The sequence below is a fragment of the Typopeltis vanoorti genome, chromosome 6, assembly GCF_054136105.1.
Source record: "Typopeltis vanoorti isolate ZY-2024b chromosome 6, IOZ_Tvanoo_1.0, whole genome shotgun sequence".
NCBI lineage: Eukaryota > Metazoa > Arthropoda > Arachnida > Uropygi > Thelyphonidae > Typopeltis > Typopeltis vanoorti.
In genome coordinates, this window is record NC_143554.1 from 104,233,532 (window position 1) to 104,250,734 (window position 17,203).

The following is a 17,203-nucleotide window of genomic DNA, read 5'->3' on the forward strand; positions in this document are numbered from 1 at the left end:
TGCAGAGAGAATTTCTTTTTCAAGTTTTTCCATGAAAAGGTCTGCACAAGATGGTGATAGTGGGCTTCCCATTGCTAGGCCTTCTAATTGTTGGTATATGGTGTTGTTAATCTTGAAGAAATTAAATTGAAGGCAGTGTCTAAACATCTGTGTGATGTCTAGAGGAAAGAGGTCTTGGATGATGTTTATTACCTCTTCTACTGGAATATTGGTGAAAAAGGATACAACATCTAGACTGGCTAGCATGTCTGTTGGTGCAATCATAATGGCTTGGAGTTTATTTACAAAATGTTGACTATTCTTGATATAGGAATCTGTTGATCTTATTTTATTATTTAATAAGTTTGCAAGATGCAAACATTAAATAATTAAATTACTCTGGAAGTCGAAAACAACAACCAACTGCATTTTTTAGATATCTTGATAAAAAAACAACCTGACAGTGTCAAATTATCCATTTACAGAAAGCCCACAGATACTGGAAGATATCTTCATTATACTTTCAAACCATCACAAGACACACAAACTGAGTATTATCCACATGTTGAAACAAAGAGCTAAAAAGTTTATATCAGAAGAGGATACACAGAATAAACTCTCACTAATAGCCAACACATTATCACAAAATGGATATCCTCAAAACATCATCAAAAAATATCTATACAATGACAACCCCAGACAAGAAGAATCCCACTGTCAGCACATTTCTACTGTAGTGTAGTCAATTTCTTATCAAATAGCAGGAATACTAAGAGCCCACAACATCAGAGTGGTCTTCAAACCAACCACCAACATCAGACAAGTTTTAGGATCTCCAAAAGATAAAGTTCTGTTCTACAAATATCCAGGAGTATATTACATTCCCTGCTCTTGTGGTCTTGCCTATATTGGACAAACTTCACGAAGTTTAGAAATTAGACAAAAGGAACATGTTGGTGATGTAAACCACAACAGAAGCATCTCTTCCGGCTTCATTTCTGCATGTCTAACCCACATGATGGATTGGCAAAACAGCTCCATGCCATATCTCGATGACGATTACAGGCATCATGTATTTAAGGAAGCCACAATAGTATTAATAACCGGCGGAAACCTCAACAGAAATCAGGGTGTAATTCTAAACAGTTTGAGGAAAAACTTGATCCTCTCTCTCAATAAATCTGAACTACAGCTAGCCAGTAATCACATTACAAGTCTACAACAAACACGCATGCGTGATAATGAATAAGAACAACAAGTCATCTCTGTCATGCGAAACGTGTAACCATAGCTACTAGTTTGGTTTACAACGTTTTTTATGTTCCTTTTAATTTGCATTTACTAACTTTCATATCTCCATAATGCCTTGAAAAAGCCAGACAGTTTGTTGGCAAAACTGGTAGGTTTTAATAAATGTTTTATTGTAAACTGGTCTGTATTAATAAAATTGTATTTCTATTATAAAACGACCAAAAATGTAAAATTTAGAAAATATTACTTTCATCTGATAAATTTTATACAAGAACTCTCACTAATTTCTCCAAAATATTAACCACTATGAAATACAAACTAGTTTATAGTTTGATGCCTGCAGTCTACTACCACTCTTGTGTAATTGCACTCTCCTTCCACTCAATGGACACTATCTCTAGTAGCTAAACATTCATTGAACAGCCAGATCAATGGGGGATGTCAGTTACCTTAGTACACCATTTTAAAACACACTGTGAAATTCTATCCAGTCCCTCTGAGATACTGACTTCAAGAGACTTAATATTTGAAACACATTTTCCTCATGCACTTATAAACCTTGAATCCCCCCCCCCCACTCAGGAATAAAACCTGCTCTTCAGAAAGAAATGCTCTAATAAAGTGATCATTAAATAGCTTCACTATGTCATCTACGTAGATTGCTCGACTCCCTTTTCCATTTAATAAGGTCATTTGTTCACAATCATTTCTCCTCCTATTGGCTATACAATGAAAAAAAGTCATTAGCATTTTCTTGGAATGTAGTGCTCATCTTTCTCGTATTCTATTTTGTTCCTTTTTATGTCGCCATTGTTGTGTCTGTTTGGTATACTGCCTTTGCATAATTAGTCCCAAATCTTTTGCAGTATAAAGCACAGGCCAGAAAGGTAACGAGTGTGGTAAGGAAAGCGAAAGCTGATTATGAAAGGAAATTAGCCACACAAACTAAAGAGAATCCCAAACAGTTTTTTCGATATACTGCAAGTAAAAGAAAAAATGTATACGGCAGAATGATTTTAAGGAATGTCGATGGCAGGGAGGTAACTGAATTAGTTGATATAGTGGAATTACAGAGCGAGTACTTTGCAAGAGTATATCATTCAGGTGGTGATACTGCAGGAATGAAAGATCAACAGGTTATATGGGAATTGATGTGAATGAAATGGAGGTGAATAGTATATTACTTTATTTTTACATCTGTGGGTTTGGATGGGATACTAGCTCAGGTCTTACGTGAAGCGTCAAAAGAATCGTCAGTGCCCTTGACCATTTTGTTTAATTTGAGTTTCGGATCTGGGTTAGTCCCGAGGGGGGTGGAAAGAGGGGAAAATAGTACCACTGCATAAGGGAGGTTACAAGACTGCTGTTGCAAATTATCAACCGATCCGCATATCAGGAGTCGTTGCCAAGGTCTTGGCGAAAGTAGTCAAGAGAAGAATACAGGAATGGATAGATGATAACAGGATACTGTATGAGGGACAGCATGGTTTTGTGAAGGGTAGATCATGCCTCAGTAACTTGCTCACATTTTATAACACAGTGACAGCTGAGCTGGATAAGGGTAATGGGTTTACAGTGATACTGCTGGACCTTGCTAAGGCCTTTGATAGGATACCACATGGAATTCTAATCAGCAAACTGCAGCATATGGGGATGGATATAGGGATGGTGAGATGGATAGGAGGATGGTTGAAGGAGAGATATCAGAGAGTAGTTTATTCAGGAGTAGAGTTCAAAAGATGGCTTGTGACTAGTGGTGTGCCACAGGATTCTGTTCTTGGACCACTACTATTTAATTTGTTCATTAATGATATCGGAAAGGATCTGAAAGGAACTATTCATTTGTTTGCTGATGATGCAAAGTTAGGAATGCACATGATGTCCAAATTTTGCAAGATGATTTGAATAGATTGGGGGACTGGGCTAAGGAGAATGGATGTCAATTTATGTGGTTATTATGCATTTTGGGGTGAAAAGATTAGCAGCAGTATACCACATTGGTGGAACTGTATTTCAGGAGATTGACGAAGCCAGGGATTTGGGGAGTGTTGGTGGATAGGGAGTTGAGGTTTAGGGGGCACATCGCAAAAGTGGCTAAATCAGCTCATGAAATCACTTGGTTACTGAAGAATATTTTGACTAGCAGAGACAAGCAAATTATTGTTCCTCTGTATTGAGCCTTCCTTGATAAGACCCCATCTTGACTACTGTGCCCAGATCTGGGTGCCAGGGTTTCTTCTTGATGGGGAGGAGGTAGAGAGGATCCAGAGGCAAATGACCAAGATGGTAGCAGGTCTATGGAATGAACCTTATGAGAACAGGTTGAAGATTTGTGGGTTGCAGACATTGGTTGACAGGCAAAAGTGGGGTGATATGATTGAGACATTCAGATTACTGAAAGGTTATCTATAAGTTAATTCAGAGGATATTTTTCGGAACAGGTCTGGTGGTGGGAGGACTAGGGGCCATCCATGGAAACTGGGCAAGAGTGTGGTTAGCAAAGGTGTCAGAACTAGTTTTTTTGCATGGAGAGCAGTGAATGAGTGGAATAAGTTGCCAGAGTCTGTTGTGGGAGCCATTACTGTGAGTGGGTTCAAGGCAAGGTATGATAGATACTGTGTGGAAGCTGAATAGTTGTTGATGTGATGTTTAGGGCCTCCCTCAATGAGTCTAAGGAGTCCTTGGAGTTGCCCATAATAATAATAATAATATTATTATTATGGGCAATAATAATAATAATAATAATATAATAATAATAATAATAATATATAATAATAATAATAATAATAATTCTATCCTGAATTTGTAATTTTCCATTGTTTTCTCTCCAAATTTTCTACTGCAGGGCTATCCTAAATTAGTAGAAGCCCATGATGACTAAGACTATGCCTACTTATCTATAAAATATCAAGTGTATTTAGTGCATTGTAAAAATTTCATATGAGCGATATTAATTTAAAACACGGGGGTTGTAAATAAAGTATTGGCAACACTGACAAGAGATGTAGTTGGTAACTCAAATGTTACTCTCGACAGACAGAGGTGCTAGTTGTATATACACACTAGTGCCTCTATGCATGTATTGTACATGCACACAAAGTAGCACAGCCCATTCTAACAAGTGTCTTTGTGAGGAGGAGTGGTTAATGCAACACTTTGTATGTTCACAAGATTAGAACAATGATACTGGATCAAGGTCAGGTTGCATGAGGTCAAACTGAAAGAAACTGTTATTATGGTCTTAGGGAGACCAGTGGTTTCAGTACCCCCCACTGTACCAGACTATCACAAGATGGATCCGTGCAATTCAAGTGAAGTGAGATCACTCTGATGATAATCACCGTGCAGGACAACCCCATTTCAGATGAACATGTTGAGCTTATTCAAAGACTTCTTGCAGTTGATTCACGATGGACTGTATGCCAATTGGCCCAGGGAATAAACTAAAATAAACTAACCAAAGTGTTTGGCACATCCTAAAAGAGAGGCATGTATGTGCAAAATTTCAGCTTGTTGGGTTCCACGTCACTTAAATGAGATGCAAAAATGGCACAGGTAAGTGGTTGCTGAGCTCTATCTGGAATATTGTGAAAATGAAGAGGGTGCATTCCTGAATTGTATTGTACTCATTGATGAAATGTGGATAAGGGCTTATGAGTCTGAACTAAAAAGACAATCTAATGAATGGTGCCATTCAGGATTACCCCTGTATAAAAAAAAAACATCTTTGCCAAGAAACCAGCAAAGTTAAAGTCATAGATGCTTAAGACATTCATAGTGTCATTCTTCATCATGCTGTGCCCCAAAGGCAAACTATTAATGCACAGTACTATCAATGATTTCTTGAACACCATTTGCATTTGACTTTAAGGAGAAAGAGACCACATTTTTTCATAGGTTCTCCATGGTGTCTGTTGCACAACAATGCACAATGACACGTGTCACAATTGGTGTTAGAGAAGTTGAACAGGTGGCAATGGGAAGTATTGGAATATCCTGCATAGTCACCGAATATGAGTCCTTGCAACTATGACTTGTTTCCCAAAATGAAAATGAAATGTATGAATTATTCATAGGTCTTCAGAACATGCAAGAGTGTCTTTAAGCAGTAGGTCACACTATCACTGATATTGAAAGACAACACTCTGTTAATGGTATCCAACAGCTCCTACAAATTTGGAAACAGGTGCAGAACATGGCAGGAGATTATATTCAGACCATATTGCTTTTTCTGATTGTACTATGATTCTAATGATTTCCAACTGTGCTGTTCAAATGTTCACGTTCTAATCATTCACATGGTTTCATTTTTTGTTTTCTGTTGTGCCTATATTTCAATATCTGGTGAAAATTAAAGAATAAAGAATTTTTATTGAATAAGTTATTCATTATTATTCTTTTCATATTAAACCTGATGTCAAATATAGTAATACCCTGCCCTGTGATGCTTTTGATTTACAATCCACGCAAATGATGCTTTTCAATTATGACCAATTCCCATTTATATAACACTGCCATGAATCAACAAATGAACAGTAAATGGTCACTCAGTTTCTTAATATTCATTGCTCAATACATCTTTCTGTATCTCTGTGTTCTGCTGTGAATTATAAACTGTTTATAACTATTTGTTTATTTTTATTGTTGTTAATAACTGCAAATAAAATTCAAAGTAAAGGTGATATTACTTCCAATGAAAAGAAGATGCATAAATTTATTACATTAGATATTAAGATTAAAATTAGTAAATTTAGTAATGATGGTGTATTGAATACCAAGAAAAGACACTGGCTAAATTTACTTAACACTGTAACAGGTGTTAAAAACAAAGTTAATGATCTAAGTGAAGTCAGAAGTGCTATGCTAGTTAATACTATAGTTATCCATAAACATGACAATCTTATTGCTGAAATTAAAAAACTTTTAATCAAGACTGTGATCAACTGGTTGGTGTGTATCCTTAAGCCAGATATATAGCGTGTATCTTTAAGCTATTTGGAATAACATTTCATTCAAGAAAATTATTCTGAATTTTTAGTTTGCATATCTGACGTAAATAAATGCTTTAATTGATAACATTTACACATACACATATGACTGCTTAAAATGTTAATAAGTCATTACATGCATCTATATGTAAAAAAAAAAAAAAGGCAGCAATAGCTACACAACAGTGCTCTAGAATGTAATGTGTCATAAGACCGGGATATCTATGTAACTATAAATTTTGTTTCCAGTCTACAGATTTATAATACATGATCATAAAATTATATATCAATACTTGACCCAGAAAACAATATCAAAAACTTGAAATGTGAAAACAGCTGGAGTAGATGCTATTTGACATGAAGTGCTCAAATATGAAGGTATAAAAGTTTTGCAGTGGTGACACTGCATAATTCAAAGGGTCTGGTCAGAAGGTCAAATTCTAGATGACTAGAGTAGAGCTCTCATAGTTGCTATTTATAAAAAAAAGGGAATAAAGCTGAATGTGAGAATTACAGAGGAATTTCTCCACTAAGTGTTCCAAGTTAGATTTATGTAAGCATACCAGAAAAGAGGTTGAGAAAAATAGATTGTGAAGAGAAACTTGGAGAAGAGCAAGCTGGGTTCAGGCCAAATAGAAGTTGTCAAGATCAGATTTTCACTTTATCACAAATAGTTGAGAAATTATGGGAATATCAAAAAGATCTGTTACGTATGGTTCATAGATCTGGAAAAAGGTATATGGCAAGGTGCCCAGAGAAAAGCTGTTCAAAACACTACAATTATATGGGATAAATGGAACATTATACAGAGCAACACATAGCCTATATACAAGTTGTCGGTAAGCAGTAAGAAATGAAAGAAATACAGGATGGACATTATCTCCTCTCTTATTCATAATCTATATGATCACATTAGACCTGATATTGGAATTGGATATGTGAAACATAGTTCTTTGCTTTATGCAGATGATGTTGAACTCCTAAACATATGAGACGTAAGTCTCCAGAAATCTCCGAACTGAATAACAGCTGTAACAAATTTAGCATAAAAATAAGCAGAAACTATGAAAATAGAGAGGAAAACAGAAGGCTTCAGCAGAATTCTGAATAAAGATACTACAGAACAAATGAAGTCCATGGGGTTAGCCAAGTGGCTATGCGCCTTGCAACCATATGCCTGGGAAAGGAGTGTCCTGGATTCGATTCCCATCGCTGATGTGAGGAACTTAAGGATCTTTCTCATCCATAGTCAAGTTAGCCGGTTATCGGCAGTAGGGTTTTTCTCACCAGTTTATCCTGGGGTTTTCATCCTGCAAAGCAGACAAACCGGCCTTGAGAATTCAAAACTACAGGATACACCGGGGGCATAGGGCTGACCATTTTATCCTGAGAACAGTTGAGGTCTGATGATCAATAAACCCTCGACACCACAAAGTAAAAGAGGGAAAAAGGAAAATGAGATGCGATGAGAGAACAAATGAAATATTTCACTATTTAGGCACAGTTTTTAGTGAAAATAGCAAGTTAAATCTGGAAATAGACAACAAAATAAGCAAAGCTGGTATGGTAGGTAGCCAGCCGAATAAATTCATATGGAATAAGAGAGGAGTTAGCCAAAACACCAAACTAGTATACAAGATAGTCTTCAAACCAGTTTTAAGTTATGGATCTGAGAGTTGGATTAAAAGTAATGTACTTGATCAAAGATAAGAGTCCAGAGATATGAGAGTTCTGAAAAAAATTAAGGGGAGTGAACAGATGACATCACTGGCAGAATCATATTAAAAATGAATATATTAAAAGGAAACTGACACTGTTTGCATTCATTGTTGAATACAACAATATTCAACAATGTTGGGTACCGACAAGTAATAGACTAATTTCGAGGAAAATTGTTGATAGGAGATTATTAATAATGTAAATTTAATCATGTAGTGCTGTAATAGAAGCCTGAACATCCCTTGAGATTACATATCAGGAAATGATGATGATTATAAAATTAAATGAAGTCAGTCTAGAGTTAAGTTCTATAAATAAATACAACAAATCAAAATAATAATAAAAATAAATAAATAAATAAAAATAATAATAAAATAAAGTAAAAACACTAAAAAGAAAAAAAGAAATAAATCAAATTGAAATAGTATGTCCACATAAATATCTATGCCAAATCATTACAAGATACCATAAATTTCATAATGAAAATATCAGCTAGAATGACAACAAAGGAAATTTTTAACTATTATAGAAATATCTTTAAAGAATATTCACCCAAATGTTTAAAAAGAAAGATTTGCAATCACTGTGCATCTGCCAGAAATGATGTATGATAGTGAAACTTGGAACCTTGTTAAAAGATATTTAAGGAGACTAAAAATAATAGAAAAATGGAAAGAGCAATTCTGGGAATAACAATTAGAAAAAAAGTCCAAGGGACTAACAAAATAAAGATAATGGACACTGCAACAATAATACAATAAATGGTAATATATAGGATATGTGATGAGAATGCTGGATTACAGACAGACAAAGAGAACAACAGAATGGACACAAAGAAGTGGACATTAAGGATCAGTCAGGGCAGCGGTACGATGGAATGATGAGATAAGAAGATAAATAGAAGAAATGTGAAGAAATGTGGAGAAGCACTCATCAAGCAGTGCACAGCAATGAAAGCTGTTGACAATGATAACAGTGATGATGACAATAATGACAACAGATGAGGTTATCCTTCAATAAATCTATTACAACTCTTCAAGTGTTTAATCAAACTGAGTAATTATTGTGACAATTTTTTTATGAAAATAACTAATACAATGCATAAATCTATGAAAACAGGAAAGAAACCTTAGTTGAAGGATACATTGTGTTGGTCAGTGAATTTAGTGCTCCTGTAAAATTGGTGATTTTTTGTCTGTTTTATTGTTTTTATTGTGTTTTTAACTTAGAAAATTAGTGTTTTATAGTATATTAGTGTATATTTTAGTATTTTTAATGTATTTGGTATTATATAACATAAGGTTAGAATTGGCCAAAAAAAAAAAAAAGGGACAAGAAATGTAAGGCTAAAAAAGTGCAACAGGCAAGAACAAGAAAGTTAGCCCTGCTAACGAGGTTATTGTAGATGGAGGAGGCTTTAATGAAAACGAATTAACCCCCAAAATTGATACAGATCATCAGAGAGACAATGCACGAATTGCAAAAAGTCAAGAGGCATTTAAATGAGCATAGAGAGAAAAAGAAAATTATGCAGGAAAATAAGAAACAACAAAGCACGGAAAAAGGTAAGTCAGGATGAAACGGAAATCAGGTGACATTGTTCATAAAAAGAAGGATGTTATTTGGTATGGTGACTCCATAATAAAACACGCTATTGATGGGCGAGTTATAACTTCGAGTTCACCTGGAGCAAAAATTAAGAATATAAAGGAAGCAACTCAAAAACAGCAAAGAAAAGTAAACGAATAAGTTAAGTTTAATCCTTTATCCAAGTGTAAGCAAACAAAGTTTGCGCCTGAAAGTATTTTCAGGACTGGGGTAAGGTAGTGCAACACCAGGCAACTCTCTGCAAAGGTGGAGAAAGCTCTCATCACTCCTATCTCAGTATCTCCCATAATGCCAAGCACATCTCCTTGCGGATATGTGTAATGCATAGCATTACATATCCGCAAGGAGATGTGTAATGCATAGCATTACATATCTGTGTAATGCTATGTGATGTAATGCTGCGTAATGCTGTGTAGTGCTAGTGCTCTCGGATATGTGTAATGCATGGCATTACATATCCGCAAGGAGATGTGTAATGCATAGCATTACATATCTGCAAGGAGATGTGCTTTGCATTATGGGAGATACTGAGATATGATTGATGAGATCTTTCTCCACCTTTGCAACGAGTTGCCTGATGTTGTACTATCTTACCCCAGTCCTGAAGATACTTTCAGGTGCAAACTTTGTTTGCTTACACTTGGATAAAGGATTAAACTAAACTTATTATAGTCTAACCAAGTGAAAAATAAACTCTCAACATCTTTCCCTGAATCCGGAGTAATTTCATAATAAGGTTGCACACCCTTTGGCAACTCCTATAGGTTAGGATGACCTCTCATTGCTTCTGCCTTTGTATCTCCACTAATGGGCCTGGCTCCCACTGACAAGACCTCAATAAAGGTCGAATCCGGTATGGGTAGTGGCCCTTGCCGTAATGCATAGCATTACACATATCCGCAAGGAGATGTGCTTTGCATTATGGGAGATACTGAGATAGGAGTGATGAGAGAGCTTTCTCCACCTTTGCAAAGAGTTGCCTGGTGTTGCACTACCTTACCCCAGTCCTGAAGATACTTTCAGGCACAAACTTTGTTTGCTTACACTTGGATAAAGGATTAAACTAAACTTATTAAAAGTAAATGAAATCAAATCATAATTGTAGTAGGTACTAATGACTTAACAGCGATAAGTTCAATATGAGAGAGAACAAGAAAGGGTTGTTGGAAGCAGTGAGAATGAAAAGGCAGAAAGTGAAAAAAGTTTTTCACTTTCTCAAATGGATGCGAGTTTTTGGCTGTGTGAAGTGAGTTTGAGGGAAGATAAGAGGGATAAGAGAGATAAGAGAGATGGCCTACACCTAAATGCATTTGGTATCAGGAGTCTAGAAAAACTAATAACTGGTATGATACCTAACACAGAGAGTCATGGAGACTAAATTATAAAGGGAGGAATGGTGAAAATGTGAATGTACGACAACATTATATAACTGTGTTAATGAAAGAAATGGGCTTTATCACGGAAATGTTGATGAGGAGAGAATGATTTCAACTGTGTTAGTCCAGTTCAGATCCATCAACCTTGTGCAAAAATGTCTACATGTATAAGACACTAGAGAAGAATACAGATCTGCAAGTTCCAACTATATCATGCAGACTGGAGACAAGAGTATACAAATGAATGTGCAGGTAGAGTATTATGTCTGTACACAAATGCTAGGAGTATCAGAAACAAAGGGACTGAGATTTTGCTTAGTCAATATGTTGTGACCTCGGATTGTAAGCATTAGTGAGACCTGGCTATCACAATCAGACCTACTAAGTGGTATTGGGTGTCAAGAGTCCAGTATTTTTTTCAGAAGGATAGGAGAGGAGGGGGGTGCATGCTGCTAACGATATTGGTTGACTTGAATCCAGTTAGAGTTGACACCTATGATTATAGTACTACTACTAACAGTATTTCATGTGGCAATGAGTTTGAAGCCATCTGGTGTGAGGTAGAATCCAACAAGATCAATTACATAGTGGGGTGTTGTTACTGACCTGGTGGATCAGTTGCTAGTGATGAAGAAATGCATCACCAAATAGAAAAGGTGAGTGCAAAAAGAGTGATCATAATGGGTGACTTTAATTATCCAGATATCGATTGGGTAGCAGTAGAATCTCATGAGAAGAATGAAAATGCATTTATTGAGTTGTTGTGGGACAACTTTTCTCAAGCAGCATGTGACAGAAGGAACTCGAGGTCAAAGAGTGTTAGATTTGATTTTAGTGTCAGAGGGTATTTCAGCTAAAGACGTAACTATTCTGCCGCCGGTTAGTGACAGTGATCATGCGGTACTCACTTGGGAAGTGACTAAATTTATGAATGTTCCATTCAAGAAAGGTTACATGCTGAACTACAAAGCAAGAAATTATGAACAACTGAGGAGTATACTATATGGCCTTCTGTCCTTGTATCTATTCCTAAAAAGGGAAACAGCAATAAATGTAGCAACTACAGAACAATAAGCCTTATTAGTCATCCAAGCAAAATTCTGTTAAAAAACACTATTGTCAAGAATTGAAAAGAAAATAGAAAGCAGATTATCTGATGAACAAGCGGGTTTCTGGAAGTCCAGAAGTACAAACGACCATATTTTTACAATACACATACTAGGCGAAAAATACATAGAACATAACAAAATAATCTGTCACAACTTTTTAGGCCTTCAAAAAAGCTTTTGACTCAATATGGCACGAGGCATTATGGAAAATTTTAAAACATTATGGTACTGACAACAAAATCATTAGGATTATTAAATCTCTTTATTCCTCATCTGATATGAGAATTGAAATTAAAAATTACAGTAGTGAACCGTTCCAGGCAGAACGGGGGGGTAAGACATGGATGCATCTTGTCCCCTCTTCTTTTTAATTGTTTTCTGGAATATGTCATAGATGAAACTCTTCATGATTATGACACTGGAATAGTAGTTGGCGGACTAAGAATAAATATCTTACATTTTGCAGACGACATCAATCTTCTGGCATAAAGTGAAGAAGAATTACAAGAGAAAACTAGCCGTGTTTTTGGAACATTAAAAAATATGGATTATACATAAACCTACAAAAAACAAAAGCAATGATAACCTCAAAATCAGACATTGAATTCTTAAAGATACAAATTGGCAATAACAAGTTTACTTATCTAGGAAGGATGCTGAGTGAAGATGGTCATTCAAAAACTAACATTAAATACCGAATTGCTAAGGCAACCATGGCCCTGCAGAAGTTAAAACCATTGTGGGGAGATAACAGAATAGCAATCACAACCAGACTAAGACTAATTGACACCTTGGTGAATTCTATCCTCTTGTATGGTTGTGAGGCCTGGACTTTATTCAGAGAAGATGAGAGGAGACTCCTATCCTTTGAAATGAAAACTTACAGAAGACTTTTGAGAATTCCCTATACCGCTCACAAAACCAATGAAAATGTCTGAAAACTGATCGATTCAATAGACGGGAGAAGAAGTGAAAATATTCTGACAGTCATCAGAAGAAGACATGAAATGGCTCGGACATGTGGAGAGGATTAATGGCATTCCAAAGCAAACACTAGAAGGAATTGTTCCGGGACCAAGGGTTATGGGCCGACCTCAATTAAAATGGACTGATAACACCAAAAATGGACAAATTCCTCCCTTTCTCAACTGACTTCAAGAACAAGAGACTGAGATGATTGGAGGAGACTAACAAAGAATATCACCTACCATCCATGAATGATCCAACGGTCCATTTAGGACTATGGGAGAGAAAAAGAGGAGTATACTGAGTTCAGTGGAATGGGATCAGTTGCTGGATGGGAAGAATATCGACAGTGCATGAGAAGCATTTAAACAATACTTAAATGATGCGATATCAGAAAGTGATATGAATGGGTTGGAACTGTGAGCATGAGAAAACGGATGTCAGTTCAACTTTGCGAGAGGGAAAAAGAAATCAATTGCAAACCATATATATTACTCACTTGATCAAGCAGTTGAACCATGCAGTCTGCTAATTGCTGAGTATTGCTAATGTTATTCCATACAGGATGATTGGGAAGTTTATACTGCAAAACAGTCTGAAGATAGGCAGTGTAGATAATCTGAAGTTCTTCCTTATCAGGATAACTATTCAAAATACATTAAAAGACAAATTATAATGTTCCCAAAATAATCAGAATTATTTATTACTATAATATTTCACTGAATAATGCAATGGTAAAACACTGCACAAGTAATGAACTACAGGGTGTCCACAAATGATTACACTGATTTCAACTGACTATAATATTTTAACAATGAAACTAACTGAATAAATTCTGTTGCAGGTAAACTTGGGCACTCATAAAGTTTCCATACTGGTATCTTCAGTATACTGCTTTTGCCACCAGGAGTGCTGCTGCTGATTTTCTTTAAAAATGGCTTCAGTACAGGAAAAAGCCCAATGTGCTCTGTGGCTAGCAGAAACAAAATCTTCAGTTACAGTACAGTGAATGTTTAGGGCACAGTATGGAAAGAACCCGCCTGATGTCAAGCTCATTAAGTCATGGAAGACAAAGTTTTTAGAAACAGGTTCAGTTCATAAGAGTACAAGCAGTGGCAGACCATCAGTTTCTGAGGAGACAGTTGAGATGGTTCAAACTGCCTGTGGTGGTGACTAATGCATGACCGAGTGATTGGTCCTTTTTTTCTTTCTTGAAAAAGAAATCAATGGAAATGTGTACTTAGACATGCTCAATAATTATGCAATTACCCAGCTACAGTAGATGCAACCAAATGTTATCTTTCAACAGGATGAAGTGCCCCCCCCCCCCCCATTGGTCTCATGATGTTTGCAATCATCTTAATTGAGAATTCCCGAATTGTTTAATTGGCAGAGATGGTCCAATCCCATGGACCCCGAAGTCACCGGACATTACATCCCTAGACTTTTTTCCTTTGGGGGGGGGGGGGGGAGATATGTTAAGGATCTAGTTTATGCAACACCAGTTCCAGACCTTGTGATGGCGAATCAGAAATGCAGGAAGTAGTCACACAAGAAATGTTGGAGAATGTGTGCTGTGCTATTGATTACCGCTTGGATATTTTACGTGTTATCGGAGGTGCATATGTTGAATTTGTTTATTGACTTTTTTTTTCTATATGTTATGCATTGAAGTGTCTAACTTTGTGTTCCATTTCAAGTATCCACTGAAGAGTTATAATATATTATAATCAGGGTAAACATTTGTGGACACCCTGTAATTACTGGTATCAAACATTACAGTGATAAATAAAACAAAGTAAAATAAGTTTATTCACTAACATGATACATGATACAAAATGCATTGATCCTGTGTGGGAGAAGAGTAGCATTGCACCCTATATTACTGAGTTTTTTTTTTTTAAATTGACCTGATGGCTAACAAAGTGGAAGATCAAATATGGTCCAAAATGGCTGTTATGCCAGTAAAAAAATACTACTCAACTTATTAGCTATGATTTTTTGTTGTATAATAATTATATTTTTCCTGTAAACTGACTTATAGGCATGTTGTTTATAATATTTAATTTTTACATTTGTAGTGCAAATAACATTGAAAATACAGATGTGGAATATACCAACATATAGTATCAAAAGTAGTATTCATTGATATTATTATTATCACCATCTACCCCATTCTCCAAAAACACAATTTTTACTTTCAGTGCTTTAAAAAAGAATAAACTGAAAAAAAAAAAGGTATCAAGATATAATTTTTTCACTAAAGCTTCTTACTTAATGTCAATTAACAGGGATTTTATGTAAATACAGTAACTCTAGCTTATACAACTGTGTGAAGAGAGAGAGACTGTTTCGAAGTTTTTATATGATATGTTGTGTCTGGATGCTGTATCTTTTTTATTTTTTTTATCAATCATTGTAACTGCAATATCTCTATCCATTTAAAAGCTGTTGACAAGCCCACCACCACCATGTAAATATTACATTTTGCACAATATCATATAAGATTTTGTAGTATACTTCACTTTGGCATGTATCCAACCTGTCAATTGAAAACATTGAAAGTAAGACAGGGAAGCATATGCCTCTGCATGAAAAGCAGACAATGGTTAGAGTTATGTGATTTCAATATCAGCATCTCTGGTTTTGTACTGGTTTAAGCACTCACTGAATTCCAATGCACTACTAAAGGAAGGAAAGCATGAGATGGTGATGGATTTAACATTAGATTGTGTGATAGGAGATGTACAAGTATTGATGGATGGCACTGATGGTATTGATTGTGTGGGTGAGTGCTGCATGAGGACAGAATACTTGAAGAGAGAGAGAGAAGATGTAAGAAAAATGTATTGAGAAAAAGTCATCAAAACATTAAAAAAGCTAATTGACTAAAACCAACAACAGTAGCATTAGAAAATTATGAGAATGAGAGTGAATAAGAGTTGTGTGGAAAGAGAGGAAGTCAAGAGAATACAAGAATAAGGGATAAAAAGATGACAGGAAGTTAGTAAGTGAGAAAACAGTAAGAGAGAGTGTCAGAGAAGAGTAAGGGATAAAGGTGACAAGAACAACAGGAAGTATGATGATAGTGATGAAGCGGTAATTGAATTTGTTAATTAATACTGAGGTCAGGCTGAATTAGAATGTGCAGGAAAGAAGTGTGTGCGTGAGAAGATAGTGCCCAGATCACTAATAATGAATGACATGATAGCAAAAATGAACTGTGAGAGGTGTCTAGAATGCATGCTTCAATGCTTGGAGTGCATTTTATGATAGAAGACAGGTGTATGTAAGAGACTGTCTATGTCTGAAAGGATGCAGGCATTTGGAGACATTGGTGGTGTAAAGTGTTATGGAAGAGGAAAACTGAGTTCCCAGAATAGATGGCAGAGGACATGGCCTCTTGTGAGGATAGTTATCTGGGAGATGGGAAGATGTATGGCATATTGCAGAGTCAAGTAGAGGATGGAAGATTTGAACAGAGATATCAGTAGTCATGGAAACAAGTTGAGAACTATTTAACAGCAGAGCTGGGGGGATTGAAATTTTAGAAGTGCATGAGAAGAATGTATTTCAAATAATAAATACTGCAGAAGTCAATATACCATTGGAAATGTATGGAACTTTTCTGAATGTCATAATAGAGTGTGCTAAGGAAACTGACAGCGCCGTTAACATGTTCAAAGAATGTCTAGCAACGAGAAAAGACCCCAAGTGGAAGGGGCACATGACAGCACCAGTACCTAAGAGTGGTAGTAGAATTGAGATATCAAACTAAAGAAGTTTGTATCTCTTCTGTGATTGTTAAGATTTTGGAGAAATTAGGAAGATATTGTTTATGAAATTGGACAGATGAGGATATTATTATTATTATTATTTGATACCTCCACGAGTCCAAGGACTCATCGAGGGAGGACACCTGCTCTACAACTCCGCCTCCACCATTCACTCACCAACTGACTGCAACTCATAAGTCTTTCTTCATGCGGTCAAGTGCTGTAGCGTGCAAACGCCACTTCTACGGAGCTACACAGTCTCCTTATATCCAGGATAATGTTATCAACAAGAGTCTGAAAGTGTGGATGGACCATGGAATCCAATGGATGAGAGAGAGAGAGAGAGAGTCGTGAGAGTGCAGACAGTGACTTTAAAGTAGAAAAGAGTACCAGGGAGAAAAGTAGTATCAATGAAAAAAAGAGGGGAGGGA

The 17,203-nt window shown here is 36.1% G+C and overlaps 1 protein-coding gene across 1 annotated transcript in view; it reads right to left on the bottom strand.

Moving 5' to 3' along the window:
• Positions 1–17,203, bottom strand: part of btv (dynein cytoplasmic heavy chain beethoven) — a 1,245,321-nt gene that overhangs the window by 604,175 nt on the left and 623,943 nt on the right. Inside the window, exon 43 of the mRNA XM_090394552.1 lies at positions 13,496–13,640. Coding sequence (XP_090250678.1) covers positions 13,496–13,640 — 145 coding nt within the window. The remainder of the gene's footprint in view (positions 1–13,495; positions 13,641–17,203) is intronic.